Source organism: Herpailurus yagouaroundi, unplaced genomic scaffold, assembly GCF_014898765.1.
Source record: "Herpailurus yagouaroundi ecotype Mexico unplaced genomic scaffold, PumYag 28, whole genome shotgun sequence".
Lineage (NCBI taxonomy): Eukaryota > Metazoa > Chordata > Mammalia > Carnivora > Felidae > Herpailurus > Herpailurus yagouaroundi.
Window position 1 is genome coordinate 89,124,170 of NW_024412376.1, and position 18,384 is coordinate 89,142,553.

An 18,384-nucleotide genomic window follows, 5' to 3' on the forward strand; every position below is an offset into this window, starting at 1 on the left:
TCCGATTCTGTGTCTCCCTCTGTCTCTGCCCCTCCCCCGTTCATGCTCTGTCTCTCTCTGTCCCAAAAATAAATAAACGTTGAAAAAAAATTTAAAAAAAATAAAAATAAAAATAAAATATGATTTCCCCAAAGTTTTGCAGGTCTCTAGAATAGTGGTCAGAATCACTTTAAGTCGATCAGTGAAACAAATAAAATACAAGAGTCTCAGATTTAAAGTTTCAAGTGAAATGTCACACTTTTTTTTCAGGGGCTTATAGGAAGGAGGCAGGGGTTATTCCGGTCACCTGTGGCTGTAGATACCTCTACTTAACCTGTGCCTTCAGCAACCGAACGTCTGGTCATTTCACCTACTGCCCATTCATTCTGGCCCTTGAGAATTCTTCTTGAGAGAAGCCTCTCCCAGTGCCTCATCGCTGATTCGGGGATAGGGTTGTGAAGGGCTTATCTCATAGTATGGCTGGTCCTGTGAGAATGAGCTTCCTCTGAGCCCAGAAACTATAAGAAAGAAACAAGGAAAGGAAAATTGGAGACTACTCAATTTTGTCTTATGGAAATTAGAGGAGTCCAGTGGTGAAATTTCATCAAGATGAGAACTATATAATTTCCCTTATAAGCCGAAAATAGAGTGTTAAGGAAGCCCTGCCCTGTGGGCAAATCACAGTAAAAGTCAAAGGTGGTTAGTAACGCTACTGACACACTCAAGCCTTCCTTCCTTCATTCACACATGGCAATGTAGTCCACCAGTTTTCGGAGACCTGCCTCTGGAGTGGGGATTGAGAGAGAGGCGGGTGGGGGGAGAGAATTATATACACCAACCTGAAGAACTTGTTAATATTTGTCATTAAAGTAAAAGCCAAAGTCCTTCAAAAGACCTACCAGGACCTCTGGGGCCTGGCCTATCCCCTCCTTTCGTGCTCCCTACTTTCTCTCTCTCACTTACTCCAGCCACACTCTTGGCTATTCTTTGAACTTGCCAGGCTTTTTCCCTTTCCCTGGAACAGCCTTCTCCTGAATATCCACCTGGCTCCTTCGCCCCAGCCCTTCCTGTCTGAATTTCACCCTCACCTACATTCCCTTTTCCTCACCCTCTGTATTGCACTCCACTTTCCATCTGGTAGTCTCTATATTCAATTCCTACCTTATTCATTGTGTCTCTCCTGACTACAATGTAAGCTTTCCGAGGGTAGAGACTTGCGCTAAATCTCCGGTGACTAAAATGGTGCATGGTAAATTCTAGGCACTCCAGTACATATTTGCTTAGTAAATAAAGGTATGAAAGAGTGGATGGGACCCCAACATATGTGGACCATGTTCATTCAACACCTGTGCAGAAATGTCTTCTGTGATGAGGTTTGATATTTTATTTTATTTTATTTTATTTTATTTATTTTATTTTATTTTATCTTAATTTTATTTTATTTTTGAAGTTTTTTTATTTTGAGAGAGAGAGAGCATAAGTGGGCAAGATTCAGAGAGAGAGGGAAAGAGAGAGAGAACCTCAAGCAGGCTCAGTGCTGACAGCTGGCTCAGGGCTCTATCTCACAAACTGTGGGATCATGACCTGAGTTGAAAACAAGAGTCAGATGCTTACCAACTGAGCCACCCAGGAGTCCTGAGATTTGATGTTTTAGGAAGAACTTATATAAAACATGACTTTATACAAATGACAGTCTTTCCCACCTGTTCAGAGTTTAAAAACATGGGCCATTTTGTTACCCAAGGTCTTTCACACAAGCATCAACACAATAAATTCCTTCAAGAATCCAGGGCCAGGAGGCTCTTCCACAGTGACACTTATTTGCATCTTTTAAAACTTACATGCAGACCCCACAGTCCCTTTCTCTTAGCTTCCAGGAAAATAACTTGATATCATTGTTGTTACATAGGAAGACTGTGTGTGTACGTGCGTGCACACATGCAGGAGGCTGTTCTAATTAAAATGATTTGCTTTCACGGTCCATGAGCTCGAGCCCCGCATTGGGCTCTGTGCTGACAGCCCAGAGCCTGGAGCCTGCTTCAGATTCTGTGCCTCCCTCTCTCTCTGTCCACCCCCCCCACCCCCACTCTCTCAAAAAGTAAATAAACATAAAAATTTTTTTTTAAAAGTGTCATCAGTAGGGGTGCCTGGGTGGCTCAGTCGGTTGAGTGTCCAGCTTCGGCTCAGGTCATGATATCATGGTTTGTGAGTTCGAGCCCCGTGTCGGGCTGTGTGCTGACAGCTCAGAGCCTGGAGCCTACTTCAGATTCTGTGTCTCCCTCTCTGCCCCTCCCCCCTCATGCTCTGGTTCTCTCAAATAAATAAAAGTTTTTAAAAAGTTAAACATAAAATAAAATAATCTGTTTACAAAAGTAAACTTTTCCATTTTCACTTGCTAATTCTATTTTCTACTGACACAAGCATGTGTATGTATTTTCTAACTCCTTATTATGTTGCATGGAGTTAGAAGTGATGTTATTTTACTGTCTCCTGGGAGACCTCCTGGTCCTTAAAATTGCTTCTGAGTCCTCTGAAATGGACGGAACTCTAAAAGAGTTCAAATACCATTGTACTAGAATAAACCAAAAGGAGAGTCGTCTCCCAGAACACTGGGGAAGGGGGGCAAGGGGAGATGGGAAGCTGAAGGCGAAGGACGACCCTGATAGGAGAGGGGGAATACTGTGCCACCCTGCCTCCAAACCAACCCAAAGGTATCCTGGAATCTCCATTAGTCTGTTGAGAGCAGCATTCACGTTGGCCTCTATCCAAGCAGGTTTAGTGGGAAAAGTATTAACGCCTGCAAGGTGGTCCCACAGCAAAGTCCCTGAGGATAGAGGTTCCAGTATAGCCAGGGAAAAGCTATAGGAACAGGCCGATTCCAACACCAAGGTGTCTGTTATGTGAAAAGGCACCATATCATATACCAAACTGCAGAGTTAGTATGGCAGCCGGCAGAGAAATGTGGAAACCTGTACGGCCCACCGATGGACACAAAATGAGCGAGCAGGGCTGTCCTCGGAGAACGTAATCTACATACCAGAACAGGCATGGGTTTGTTTGGGTCTAAGCCATGGCAACAAATTTTAGCTTTGCAGCTCTCAGAACAGCTGTACCGAGGGGCCTTGGGCAAGGCCGGGCCATGGGTTCCTGGACTCCCTACTCTGGGCTCTGTTGTATTATATCTTCAAACAACACCTAAGTGTTAAACCTTCAGTTCATTTGCACAGCGCAGCTAAGAAAACAAAGCAACTCCCAGACCTCCCTGTGTGGCTGCAGACAACCTTTCCCCTTACCTTCCCCCTCCCAGACTGAAGTAGTTTTCAATAGTTTGAAACGGTGGGTGGGGGTGGGGAACAAACAAACTTGCTCCTTACTTTCAGAGTGGAAAGCATTGAAGGAATGAATTATGATTAAACACAAAAACAAAAACCAGACTATTGTTTAGGAGAGGCCGAAGTCATTGCAGGGGGTGTGAATGGATGTATATCCATCAGCACAGACCTACAATCCCCACAGGTGGTTTCATGTCAGACTGGAAGAAATTTAGGCGGCCTTCCAGTTAAATGATTTACAAATCTCGCTCTTGAAAACCCGAGGAATCCAGAGTCTCTCGGATGGTTTTGCAAATTAGAAGTATTTCTGCTAAAAAATTAAGTTCAAGTGCCCAGTGCTCGCCTCTTGCCTATTTTATGTGTGAGGTTCTGAAGATGTTTCAAAAGAGAGTTACCAAAACAAATAAAGTGTACAAACCACTGATCCAGTTAATTTTTATAGAGAAGGAAGGTCTGGTTAGGATTGGTTAAGTGCCATTTCCAGGGTCAGAGAAATAATTAGTAATCAACCTGGCTAAACACCCAAATCCCTTACTCCTGACTCAGGGCAGCAAATCTCCAACTTACTCCCGCCACACACCCGCCAACCCACATTGGAGTTTATTTTGAAAGTTCAGGAAAATTAACACTCCTAATCTGGAATGATGGGGAAAAAAACATGAACTTACCATTTGAGATTTACTCACTCCGTTTGTAAACGTGCCCAGCCAGTGCCGGCATTCGGTGCTCCAGCTCAGGCACCAGCCACATCTGTGTGGGACACTGTGTCTGCTCAGCTTTCCACGAGCGCCAGACCAATCCTGGGGAGGAAGAAGGATGAAAGAAATCAGCAAAACTCCCCTCGTAGATATATTTTCATGCATCTAATTTTCAGAAACTGAAGCATGAGTCTCTGATTTCAGACCCAAGAAGAAGTGAGAAAAATGTTGGTTTCTACCAGTAGTCTCTGAAGACTCACCACCCTTCCTCCGAAGTATGTTGGTCTGGGGACCAACGGTGTCAGTGGCATCCACCGGAAGCTTATCAAAACTGCACGTTCATCGGCTCCATTTCAGTCCTACCAAATCATAATCTCAAGATCCTCAGGTCACTTGCAGATTAAGGTCAGAAGCACTGAGCTAGAACCAGAACAGGTGCTTCCCCCAAGGTGGTCTCCAGACCAGCAGGATCAGCTTCACCTAGGAACTTGGTCGAAATGCAGATTTTTTGCCCCTGCTCCAGACCAACTAAATCGGAAACTGTGGGTCTGGGCTCAACAATCTAGTTTCAACAGCCCTCCAGAAGATTCTGATGCTCAGTAAAGTTTGAAAGCCAACGGGCTAAAATGCGAAGACACGCACAACTCAGGACATTTACTCTAAAAAAAAAAAAAAGAGAAAGGGTAAACCAGTATTTCCCAAATTGTATTCTGTAGAATAAGGTTTAAAGAATAGATTTTTCTTTAAATAAAAGGGTCAGACATATTTAGGAAGTACATAGTTAAAACTTAATTGTTTTTATTTTTCATGGCAAGACTACTCAGCTTAAATGTGCATTGCAAATTTCTGAGACAGTTCATAGAGATTCTCAAATTTATTTTGGACGGCTGAAAATTTAAGCTAATCACTCATTCACATATTGATAATAGGTCTCATTTTCTGAACCAAGGATTAACAATTTGAATCTGTTTTTTGAGTAATATTTCTTACTGTCTCCTAGAGAAGAGGCTGGATAGGCTGTTTGTAGGGCTGGATGTTCGCATACACAATCTCATTTAAGCATTGTGACAATTCTCTAAGACATTGGAGAACTATCCTAGGGGGTGAAAGGGCACACTGATGAAAAAACAACACAGGCTCCAACGAGTTCTGTCGCTTCTCTAAGATTAGAAGGTTCTTAAGTGAGGGAACACCAGTCAAAGAAGTTGGTCTACTGGTCAATTGCCCTGGGTGCTGCCAATCCACGAGAAGCTCTAAAACATTGTAGGAAACATTATGAGAGAAAGTGATAATTCACTAGGGCAATTCTTGAGGACAGGACTTCATGGGGATTGATGGGATACTTTGCTACCCAGCTTAGAGTCAGGGATGGAGACTCCTAAGGGAGATTCTGGAGTAACACCAGCTGACTCCAGGCTCAGAACTTCTTTGCTGAGTGGGATGGATGAGTATGAGCGAGAGCTAAATGGGTCAGAGCATTTAAATGGGTCTGCTTCCAAGGATTTTACACCTCTTCCTTTCCTGCCAAAATGCTCAGCCTTCCCTCTGCATTAAATGTTGAATAAAAATAACAAAAAATGGGAAGCCTGGGTATCTCAGTTGGTCAAGTATCCAACTCTGGATATTGGCTCAGGTCATGATCTCATGGTTCCTGAGTTTGAGCCCTGCATCGGGTTCTGTGCTGACAGCCAGCCAGGAGCTTGCTTGGGATTCTCTCTCCCCCTCTTTCTCTGCCCCTTCCCTGCTCTCTGTCTCTCTCTTTCCCCTCGCCCCTCTGTCTCTCAAAATAAATAAATAAACTAAAAAAAATGCAACACCACTGATTTGGAGGTGACCCAAATGACTAGCCTGCCTATATAAACCTATTGCAAGTTCAACCTGAGGGTATTGATATTGACACTGACATAGATAGGTCTGTCAATGCCAGTGCCTGTGCACCACCTAAGCAGTCTTCTGTCTTTAAGCACTTGACACGTATATTTTGCTCACGTTGGTCTTGAGATGAACTGAACTCACACAGTTCCCATTGGCTTCCCATCGTAATTTGTGTGAGAGTGAATTTTATTACAATCCTTTCAAGATGCTTTAGTAACTTCCCCCCCTCTTGTTTGCTTTCAGAACACTTTGTTGCAACCTGGAACTCAAGCGAGCCCTGTAACCAAGTTATACTTCCCAAAGAATCTGAAAGTTAAGTCACACAGGTTTCTGCTGTGTAATAAATGTAATCATTACAAGTCTAAAAGACGCTATTTCATCAACGTTATTTTAGTTTGAACCAGTTTAAGAGCCTAAATGCTTAAGTCTTAAACCATAAAAGTCCATTCACATATTTCATAATATGTCTCATTTTCTGAACAAAGGATTAACAACTTGAATGTAAGAAGCAGGTGTGAGCACTCTTGATAGGTCAAAACCTTAACACCACCCAGACAAGTCTATAATTTCTGGGCACGGCGCATGGCATGCGTGAATTTTGTTTCAATATGTTTTCCATAGTGATAGCCTAGAAAGTCACAGAGCCATATCCTACCCAGACTTCCACTCCTAGTGGCACAAGTATTTGCTGATGATTGAAAGGTCATGCAAAACAGATGTGAGGGCAGTTGGATTTTTCAGCTATGCTTTAGTGGACTTAGCAGTGGTGCCTGCCATTACCAAAGAGCAGAGAGATTTTATTTCAATTGAGCCAAAGAAAAAAAAAAAAAAGAATCTTAGGCAACCTTGTCAGCATAATTGGACATATGTACAGTTGCTCACCGAGGTCTCACCTTTTCCACTCTTCACGCTCCACACTCACAGCCTGGAACTAACTTTGTCACACAGAGAACTGGGTGCCGGCCATCCTGACTCGCTTTCCAACATCTTATAAATAGGTATTGTCGACCTTTGTGTGTCGAAGCCATCTGAACTGCATTCCCGACAGCCTTCTCATTTGTTTGGTACCACGTTGGGTGTTACCTACACCTCAGACCCACTTTCATTATTCTTGTGCTTCTTGGAAACGTAGCCAAAGCACAAAGAACAGCAAAAGGCCCATTGCAGAGAGGGCTGCCATAGCCCAAATACCTTTGAAAAGCAGATGGTCCAATCAGAAACCTCCCAAATATTGGCATCTGTGTGGCAGGCAAGTGTACAAGTCAGACAGATGTGGCTTTTAAGTTTTACATATTCTATCTAAGTTAAATAACCCTTAAACCCACCTTTTACCAACTGTATATATGAGAATTGCCCCTTATTGATAAGAGGGACTCTAGGACAATGTGGATGAAATAGTAAATGTTCTCTCTAACCTAGTCGAAAGTCTAAGTGTGGAGATTTGCCACTTAGTAACTGCTTATTTTTAGAGAATTATTTCTGAGTGTTCATTTTCCCTTCTCTAGTACTTGGGTTAAAAAGACTTGACTCTCAGTTTCTCCAGTTATTAGAATCTTGGAGTGAATTAGCGTAACCCAGTATAACAGGTACAAAGTACAAAAATTATATGGTTCGGTTGGTTAAGCATCTGACTCTTGGTTTCAGCTCAGGTCCTGATCTTACTGTTTGTGAGATCAAGCCAGGTTCTGTGCTGACAGCATGGAGCCTGCTTTGGATTCTCTCTCTCTCTCTCTCTCTCTCTCTCTCTCTCTCTCTCCCACTCAGCTCTTTCAGTCTCTGTTAACAATAAAATAAACATTTTTTAAAAAGAATGTTTTAGTCACTTTTAACTGTAGGAAACAAAAAAAATCCCTTGGTTATATCTTAGTATACATCCAACAAATCTCTTAAATATTCAGAGCGTCCATTACATTGGATGTTTAGGGGTAGGCTTTGAAAAACACAATCAATGCTACATTATATTTACTTTGCATGTTTTTTTTTTTTCAACGTTTTTATTTATTTTTGGGACAGAGAGAGACAGAGCATGAATGGGGGAGGGGAAGAGAGAGAGGGAGACACAGAATCGGAAACAGGCTCCAGGCTCTGAGCCATCAGCCCAGAGCCTGACGCGGGGCTCGAACTCACGGACCGCGAGATCGTGACCTGGCTGAAGTCGGACGCTTAACCGACTGCGCCACCCAGGCGCCCCTACTTTGCATGTTTAATTCTTATAAGATTTTTGACAATCAGGGATGAAGAGTTTGTTGTTTAGGTTTCCAGTTCAGCAAGAATATACAATTCAGGTTCTGGATAATGGAGGTTTGGGTTTAGTGAAGAACATAAAGTTTTAATTTTGTACCCAGATGTGCCTATTATCAATTTGTTTTCAGTTCCAAATTCAGCTTTCAGATCCCGTTCTGACAGTGAACTGGACTCTTTAAGCATTGTTCCTTCACGGTGAGCAGTGTTGAGCTTTGTCAACTGTCAGCCAAGGAAACTACAGGAATATTGCAGAAGCCAGGGGCTTGTCTCTCTGGTTCCAAGTGCTGGGTGTTGCTTTTCCTTGCTCCAGCTGCAAGCTTCATCCACGGTGCGTGTGTGTGGGGACATCTGCTGGAGCTCTGCCCTGGCTGTGCCTCCAGAATGCACAGTCTTTCGGTAACTTCACATCCCTGGCCCGGGCCAGGCGACCGCCTTGCTGCCACCCTCTTGATTTGGGTACTGTGTATTCTAGGCCATCGCAGCCCTCAGCTCTCTGCGCACACCCACGGACTAAACCGTGGAAAGCTCACCTTGGCTTTCCTGCATTCTGGAGGATTTTTTCTTGCTCTTGGCAACCTAGGAACAGCGTTGGTTGGCTTCAGCAACCAGAGAAGTTATCTGCCATTCAGTGGGCTGCGACCACACTTTCTTCAACAAAATCTGATGTCCAGCCATGGGGAAGGGTGCTCATTGGAAATCTGTTCTTCCTCGGGTCCTCTGTATGTTGGGATACCCTTGGAGTTCTCTCTCCTGCTAAGTTAGGTGTGATTTCAGTCTTCTGATTGGACCCAGTCTGATCCACCAGGTGTAATCAACACACTTTCCCCTCAAGCATGAACTTATACTCTCCACAATGTATACTTTGTTGATATTGTTAAAGATCATCCAGAACCTCCTTGGATATTGAAGCACAAGCAAACTCATAGAGTCACATCATTGATTTATATCTTTCCTTGGGGCAGAAGTCCTGGGTTTACTTTGGTGCCTCTCAGCTTGTTTGTGGAGCTCATTTTTATCTAAAGCATTTATTATGGTACCAGAGAACTATTAAGCAGGAGTGTAATAACTTAACAGGGCAGGATAAATGATAGGTTTCAGTTGATAAAGCTAGAATTACTTTAACTTATATTTCAAAGTTCATACTTGGAAAGCTCCATGGGTTTGTCTGCTCTCCACTTCATTCAACTAAGGAGGCTTGAGATTGTAAGGATTCTCAAGCAGACAGGAATAAGAGACAACTTCCGGGATCAGATGACATCAATAATGGTCACCTAAGCAAAGACTTCTATTTACACAAAAACTAATATTGGTATGATGGGTCACCAGAGTTCAAGTTACTTACTTTCCTATTTACCAAGGGAAGTTTGGCTTATCAGTGATACACCGGGGTGGGGGTGGGGGGGTAATCAAAAGACACCTCTGAAGATATTATAGTCTACTAAAATTCTTTAAACAAACAATGGTATTTTTTAGTAAGTGCTTAGAATGGCACCAGCTGTGTGTGCTGTACAAGCAGAGAAAAAACAGAGGGTGGGGGGAGAAAAAATAAACCTAAGTATATTTGAACTAGAAAGCGAATGTGACAATTAGAACATGAAAAACTAATTTGAAACCCAATTATTAACCAGAAACTTTTTCCTTTGAAACACAGATGCATTAGAGACCATGTCAATCAATCCATGGACCCGGCACAGAAGTCATTTTCCCTGGGAACTATACTGCCTGAAGAGAAATTGAAAACTATACTCTCTGTGAATTACAAATTGTTTTATTTTTCTCCCTGAGGTCAGTGATCAGGTTTTCTGACATGGAAATGCTTTATTCTTCTACACTAAGCAATGGCTCCAAGCTTTATTGTATGTGATTACACGCAGTTACAAGCCCAGGGAACAGAATTGCCTTCTTGGCCAACTTTCATTTACCAGGGCTCCCCCAGTGCTCTGCCCTTAGTGCCGATCACTAAACACACCTTGTTTCTCCTCAACTCTGGGTTCAAGGTGTGGAAGCCACACCTTTCTTATTAATCATTGATGTAATCTTGCCACCTACTCAGCCTCTAAATCATGGAATAAAGAGTAAATGTTCAGTAATATAATACCGTAGACAAATGGTTTGTTCCAGATTTTCCTCATAAAGCAAACAGTTGAGTAATCAGATGCTTGCCACACTAAAAATACCTTTGCATATCTCCTTAGGAGAAGAAACACAGGCTACCTCTGACTTTTGGAGGGGAAAGGAGTCTTTGACAAACTTTTGGGCTTGGCGCTTCCTGAGTTAAATGCTCTCATTCATAAGTACGACACAAAACTGTATCAGTCTGAGATTTCTGTTGGGTAGCCATGTGTCCTAGCCCCTTTCCTCTTTTAAATTTTGAATACTGCAAAGGAACTGTTTTCCCCGGAGGCTCCCACCCTTGGGATGAGACCCCCTCTGCGGAATTTTGGCACCCTATTAATTAGTGGTTACGAGTGGGAGCTGCTCTCTCTCAGCAACTCCTATTCTGCCATCAGTCAAGTGTGATTCTGTAATAAATTCCCACGAAGCAAACTATTTCTGGTAATTCTCCCTAATTAACACCAGGCCCGCTAATAATACATCAGTACCTATGTGTTTCTGATATAACCAAGATCTTGTCTGAGAATACTCAAAAAGGGAAGCCGCCAACCTAAAGTAAGCTTTTGCTGGCAAAAAGGATTTTATACGTAGTTCTGGAAGAAAACCTTTGATAATCTTATACTGGGGACATTTTGAACAGAAAACACCGAACGACAGGGAGGCTTGTTTCTGGTTTGAGCACTGAATGGGGATTTATTGTGAACACACACTGTTGAGTCTTAAGCCTATAAATCTTGTACTGGATTACTGTTTCTTAACGAAGGAATGACAGATCTCTTATTTTGTTGGTGCATTTTAATGTGCAATGACGTGATTGATAGAAACCAAACAGCAGCTATTAAAATGTCAAATGCAGACTTGATGCCCTTATAAGTTTGGCTTCTGGAGTTTAATATACTGTGAGCAAATAGACTTGAATTTGCCTTTTATTTCCAATATACAGCCTGCAACAGAAACATTCCTCTTAACTTTAAACACTTGGGAAAAAAAAATCTGACTCAAATCAATAAACGAGTGAGGAATAGATGAGCCTATCTAGTTATAGAAAAGTTAACTAATGAGATTGGGATGAGTTAACCCTGAACGTACCGTTTGATTAAAGTGTGAAAATGTAGACAACCACTTACGTTGTTTAAATAGGATATGTGATACAAATAGTGCTTGATAGGACAGGTTATTCCAATAAACGGTTTCAGCAATGAGTATTTTTTTAAAACAATGGAACTTATTTGTTAATATACAACCATGCATTGTGTACTTGCTACATGCACAGCATAAACATGGATCAAAGCAGAATAAATGTGACACTTTTCAAATGTTTTGTTTCTGGGACATTTTGATAGGCAAATGTCATAAAAGAGGGATTCTCCTGGGAATTGTCATTTCTCTTCCGATCCTGCAAACCCTGTTATCCCCACGATCACTTTGATGGGACCCACATGCCACCCACAAAAAGAAAAACAGGAGAGCCTGTTTACATCACTGCGGCCATTTATTTATTATGTGCACATTAAGGTGTAACTATGCTGATTATATTTCTCATGTGGTGTTTATTCGAAAATATAGCCCAAAGCAAAACAGTACAGACATATACAAACTGAAAAATGTAAAGCAACAGAAAATACAGATCAACAGAAAGGCAAATGATATTTTGAAAATCCAAAGCCAGTATCTTAAAACATGCGGAGGATTAGGGATGACAGTGATGCCACATTAGATCCGTATAAAATTATTCAGTGTTTCCCCCTCTCTTATGTCTGAAAGGCCTCTCCTTTCGACAGGGATGATTAAAAAACTCTAAACGTTACAAAAATGTTAATACAACACTAGATTCCTACTTGAACAAGGGAGAGGAAGGAATTATTTTCTATGAAAGTGGTCCTAGTACACTACCCTGTGAAAATGGCACCATGAAAACATTTTTGTTGTAGATGACTTTTAACCATAAGGTTTCAACTGACAGTTGGAAGACTGCAACTCTTATCGGTCTTAACACTGTGACCAAATGACGAGGCTGTAGCGTTCGGCTGTAAATGGAGCCCGAATCCGTAAGAAATAGTATGGTGCTATGAACATAAACAGTGGGGATCCTTTCTCGGCCGCCACTCCAGTGGGCAACATTCAGCCCTTGGAAGTCTACAAAATGTTATAAATTGGAACCTGTCACTAGCATTTTCGAATTTGGGAAATACAAGTGGGTGATGCTTTAGAGTCATATACTGTAATTTTAATCAGTATTATACTAAGTACAGCATTCCAAAATATACATCAAGAAAGACTACAAGTAAATGCTCTACAGTAAAGAGGTAATAATTAAAAAAAAAATGCTACTGATCTGGAATATTTATAATCAGAAAAATAAATATTCAGGGAGCTCGCCAGAAGAATAAAGTGCTCTGCCAGTTATTAAAAGATTAATGCTGGTATATTAAATATGGCATTCCCCACTGGAAAATACAGAGATTCTTCTGGGTTATAATCAATATTTATTTCACAGGATTAACTGTTTTAGGAACAGATATAAAGCTTTGCCACAAAAGAGGACAAAGCACAAAGACAAAATGATAAATTAGGAAGAAGTAATGTTATCCTTTTAGGGACAAAATTTAGAGGAATGCAAAATTACGCTCCATGAATAGTGTGTATGAAGAAAAATCGAATAAAAATGAGATCCTTAGTGTAAAGTAACTTAATAAGAAATCCAGGTCAAATAAAACTCTTTAAAGGAAATACCTAAATGCCACTGACTTTTCAAATACTATCTTGGCACGGAATCTATAAAGGCAAAACTAAACAACCAAAAAAAAAAAAAATCTCTACTACATCAAAACAAAACCACCAATTTATATCACGTAAAGAAAGAGACTGACATTAAGATATGTGACCACGCACATTAGCCAGCACGAACTCTACCGGTGGTTTCAGCAGCAATGAGAAATAACGCACAATTCAGTCCCAGCACTCTGTTTCGAAAATAAAACTTCCTGCCTCCCTACAGATGCAGGGCGAGGAGGTAGTTGGGGGTTGCTACTGGTGAAGCCACTTCATGTCACCCTGTTCATTCTTTTATTCCCAGTTAATTATTATCTGTATATAATATAAATCTGCTAGGCCATAAATTAACAGCTTTCAGGACAGATGCCTTGCAAAGTTCTTAGGGAGGTTAAACAAATATTAGAGCCTAAAACCTCCCTCTATAACAAACACACACACACACAATGGAAGTGAAGTCGTTAGTGAGTTATGGGGCAGGGAGGGCTTGGGGTTCTGTCTCAACTTTAAAAGCACCTTGCCCCAGACAAATTGATATTATACCTTAGTGGGATCATGGGCTTGCATCCATTCTAGAAACAAAGGGAAAAACTATTCAATGTCATAATCTGTTTTCTCACTGGGCAAATATCAATACAATTCACAATTTCACCACAATGGTTGCTCTGTCTTCATGTGTTATCTACATAATTTCCCCTCCCCCCCCCCCCAAATACAGAAAACAAATAACGAGCCAGTCTGGGCGACTGATCATGTTTCCCTCCTATACTACCAACCTCTGGGAGTAAACGTTTTCCAAACTTCAAGATCACATTTGAAAGTGGTTCATTTATTATTGAGAGAGCTACTGAAAGAAAACAAACAAACAAAAATCCTAGATTTTATCACATCCCCAAGCCAATCTTTTACTTTTCTAATGCAGAATCAAAGAAAAAATTATTCTGCAAAGAGAGTTCTCGAACCTTTATCAGTCAGTAGTACAGATCTGAAACTTATCTAATGGACTTATTGTCCAAAAGGGGGGGATTTTTAAAAATTTTGGATACAATCCTCTGATTTACCATAATTCTTAACCACACTCTTTTCTACTTACTCTCTTAACCTCAGCATGAGGGAAGGGGGAAAAATGGAGTTTGACTAATATAGGTGATAAAACAATGAATACATAAATAGAAATGGCCATATTTTAATAAAAGGCAAAAAATTTGACATTTAGAAACTACATGGTGGCTTTTTGGAGGGGGGTAGATGAGAGAAATACCACACCTCCTATTGGCAGGACACATTTTGATAAAAAATCTCAATGGTCTTCCCCACTGGAATGATCAGCTAGAAGACAAAAAAGTACATACGGTTTTTTAAAAAACTGATACCTACTACTGATAAAATTCTGTTTAAACTATTTCCTGTTTTAAAGATAAGCACTATTTTTGAAAAAATACGTTTTACCTACTGACGATGCAAGGCAATTTTCATTGCCTTTTACAGATTTACTCAGAACTACCTAACAAGGAAAGAAAGTATAATCACCTCAGCCTAAATGTTAGAGGTTTTTATTCTAAAGTTTAATTCTTCACTAATTTATTCTATGATGAATTTAATAGTCAACCAGGAAATTGGCTTTTATAAAAGTTATTTTATGGGCAGAAAATAGAGGAAAAAGTAATCATAAATGCCAAACTGTCTCTCTACTTTACGAAGCCAAATATTTCCTCATAGACTTGGTTTTTAAAGCTGGAATTTATCCCTTCAGGGTCACTATTATTTTTCAAAACTCCTACAAATATTAAATCTAAAAACTAATCGGTAATTCTAATTCTTCTCTTTCTCTTCAAATTTCTTCTCCTCCCCTGAGCTGTTGACTTTCAAAAATTCACAGAATGAGCATGTTTCTTGCAAAGTGGCTTGTCCTTCTTGGAGAAAAAGGTCTGACCTTCCAAACTTTCGCAACATACCTGAAAAAGAAGCATTATTTAAAAGAATATCGTTATTTTATCAAATATGCCTAAGAAGGGGAAATGATTTTTTTCACCCACTGGATAAGACAAAGCACGTCAGTTGGTTGTATTGGACATTCTGATATTTAACCATTACTATGATATCTCATGTAATCTTTCAAAAGCAATGAAGAATGACTTTTTTCTGGAATGCATTCTGATTTATTTAAATCAGTGATCACTATTTTTCTTTATGATAAGTGAAGCACTTGGCTCTGAGGAAAAAATTAAGACATAAAGAGGTCACATTAAATATAAGTTCTCTTCCCAAATTCTAATCAATGCCTCCTGTTGTAGGGAACCAGAGCATTCAAAACAAAAACAAATACAACTGCTTTGCCAGATATTCCGAAGGCTCCAGACACACAGACGTAGACTGCCTGAGAATTCTTTTTAATTCATTTCTTTGTTCCTTATAGTAAAAACCCTGGTCAACATCTGGCTACTGGATGATGATACAGTCTGTTAACTATCTGCATTTATGTCCTCTTGTCTTTCCTATTGCCTTTGGTAAGTGTAATGGTCATGAGCATCTCTACCAGAGAACAGGAGCAAACAAATCTGCTACCAGTTGTTACATTTTATAGATACCCTGAAGTCTAAGAGATGGAGGAGGTGAACAAGGTCAATGGTCATGTTTGGGGAAATCCTTTGATTCCTATTAACATAACTTTTTCCCTTCATACAACGGGTATTGAGAATTATAAGATATATTAAACCCAATAAAAAAAAAGCAAATATCTGAACAGAATATCTCTATTGGATATTTACTTTCTAAATTAAAAATAAAAGTCTAAGGGCAATGTAAATCTCTCAATCTATCTCTGCCATTAAAAATAAAACCAAAAATGTGAAAATATCAAATACAATAGGTAAACTATAGGTTTATTATAGTCTCAAAAAGAAAAAAAATTATTCATGGACTATTGCTAAGGAAGGAGGCAAATCAACATATAGTTTGCTTCCATGCTTAATTCAACAATAGATTTTTTTAGAATTGTGTGTTTCTATTTCAAGTACTCATGTTTCCAAAAATTACTAAGAACACTCTAATAAAACAGAGTTTTAAAAAAATGTCAAGGTCTCTTACTGTTTTAAGAAATATATAGCTTCTCCTTATAAACATAAATTAAAAATAGGACCTTCTCTAAAGGGGTAAGCATCTTATTCTGTGCCAAGTAACTCAACATAATGACAAAAAATTTAATGAACAACTTTGAAGACCACTGTAAAAATACTTCTAGGTGTGAAGGTCTGAAAGATACAAAATCTGCTGTTTCTATTTAGTGCTTAGGTGAAAACTGGCCATACTTGCTCCTCTCACTTGGAAATAAGAGTTTACTTACTGAGCATACAAAGCAGGTGTCATGCCAGGTAAAGCCCAGGGCCTCCAGGAACATGTCGCCAGCCTCTATGGGAAATTCACATCCACGGCATATGGTACCAAAAAGGGCATAATAATCTGTATTGGGGTGGGGTGGGGGTAGGGAGACATAATTTAAACATGACAAAGCTTTAGAATAATAATTCCTAGAAAGCAGCAACAAAATTGGAATTAAATGAGAAGATGAAGTTACTAGTAACTGGAAAATTTTCAGAGGGTATGTTTTGGCTTGAGACACATGTGTACTGTGGTTCAGGTTACCTGTGGGGTAAATGCTATTTATTTACATAACTTAACGTCCTTTATTCTGTTTTTCTACGTAATACTTCTCACTTATCTCCAGCTACTTAAATGTCCAACAACGTATGAAGAACGACTCTGTTCTCTGATAAGCTATCAACAGACATGACTTTTAACAAAAGACAACAGAACTTCCCAAAACTAGCAACAGTAAGACTAAAGAACATAAATCAAGAAGAAATATCTGATAACCCAGAACATTTCATAGAGTATCTAACTTGGTAGGAAAGAAAAAAAAGTCACAAGAAACTTCCATGAATAAGTGCCTTGACGGAGGTTCTAGATGGACTGTATCCTAACAGTATCAGCCACTAATTCTTTTGCTGCAATTTCCTTTCAATTGTAAGACTTTGTGCTGAAAATCCTTAGCCAGAGAACACCATTAACTTGACACAGAGTAGTTATAAAATACCAATAGGATTTCCTTCTAAAGAAAGCAGTTTTGATAAGATGTTTCTTTATTATTACTAAATTAGAACTTACTGGCAATTTTCTTTTATGCAGCCATTCTCATTACTTGTGTTTACTCCAACCTGGGCTGGAGCGGAAAGTAGACTATCATTTCCAACTTGATTTACCTTCCTTAACAATCTTCAGTATTCCTTAGCACCATTTGCTCAACACCTATCCACTGAGTCCTACTATGTGCCAGGCACTGTTCTAGGCACTAAAGGGTGGCACAGTGGTGAAAAAGACAGATGTGGCTGCTCTCTTTACGGTGATTATATCCTCATTGGGAGCAGGATGTTGCTGTTTATTGTATTTTTCAAACAAGTGATAATAAATAATTTCACATTGTGAAAAGGACCATGAAGAAAAGAATCCTGTGATACAGAATAGTTAAGGGAAGTGTGTAACACTCCATTAAATAGGTGGGTTTTGAAAGGCTTCTCTAAAGAGGTAACAGTTGGGCTGAGGCTTGACAAAAAAAAGGAGAACTCACCACAGAAAAGCTGTGGAAGAACATATCGGTTAGAAGAAACTGCAAATACAAAGACCCTGAGGCAGGAAGAATCTCAGCATGTTCAGAAAAGCAAAGGGGTGATGATATATGCCTGACAGAGGGTAAGGTAGTCAAAGAAAAGGGTGGCAAAGCATGTCTAGTAAGGAATGTATGTTTAACTCAAGTGGAAGCCAACAAAGGTATCAAGCATAATCTAATTCACATTGAAACATTCACATTGAATAACTTCTATTTAAAGGTTGGGGAAAGAAGACAGACCATCTTAGTTGGTGATCAGAGCATCCAGGCAAAGGGTGAGTTGGATTTAGTTGTGACCACTGAGGTGAAGAGAAAAGAATGAATTTATATATTATATACACTGAGGGTACTGCTAGAATTTACTAATTACACTGGATATGAGGAGAGCAAGGGAAAGAATAGAATCTTAGATTTTGGGATAGTGGACAGTGGGGCATTTATTGAAATGGGAAAGGCTGAGCTAATAACAAGTGTTGGAGGTTAAAAAAATACAAGAGTAGATCATGTTGATTAGAAGTGACATTTATTTTTTGTTTTTAAAAAAATTTTTTTTAATGTTTATTTATTTTTGAGACAGAGAGAGACACAGCATGAATGGGGGAGGTTCAGAGAAGAGGGAGACACAGAATCTGAACCAGGCTCCAGGTTCTGAGCTGTCAGCACAGAGCCCGACGTGGGGCTGGAACTCACAGACCGTGAGATCATG

General features: G+C 39.9%; 1 protein-coding gene and 1 long non-coding RNA gene across 16 annotated transcripts in view; both read right to left on the minus strand.

Moving 5' to 3' along the window:
* Positions 1-218: 218 nt before the first annotated feature.
* On the minus strand, positions 219-4,514 carry LOC121029663 (uncharacterized). Its single transcript, XR_005789831.1, has 2 exons — positions 3,980-4,514; positions 219-497 (listed from the first exon to the last, which is right to left on the minus strand). It is a non-coding gene; the product is annotated as an uncharacterized LOC121029663 (long non-coding RNA).
* Positions 4,515-11,721: 7,207 nt separating this feature from the next.
* Positions 11,722-18,384, minus strand: part of PDLIM5 (PDZ and LIM domain 5) — a 224,962-nt gene continuing 218,299 nt past the window's right edge. For 14 of the 15 annotated variants that reach the window (XM_040478245.1, XM_040478244.1, XM_040478238.1 and 11 more), the window contains 2 exons: positions 16,359-16,474; positions 11,774-14,970 (listed from right to left, as the gene is read on the minus strand). In XM_040478245.1, coding sequence (XP_040334179.1) covers positions 14,881-14,970; positions 16,359-16,474 — 206 coding nt within the window. In that variant the 3' untranslated portion in view covers positions 11,774-14,880. Of the gene's footprint in view, positions 14,971-16,358; positions 16,475-18,384 lie in introns of all 15 variants that reach the window. The other variant, XM_040478180.1, reaches the window with a different exon arrangement.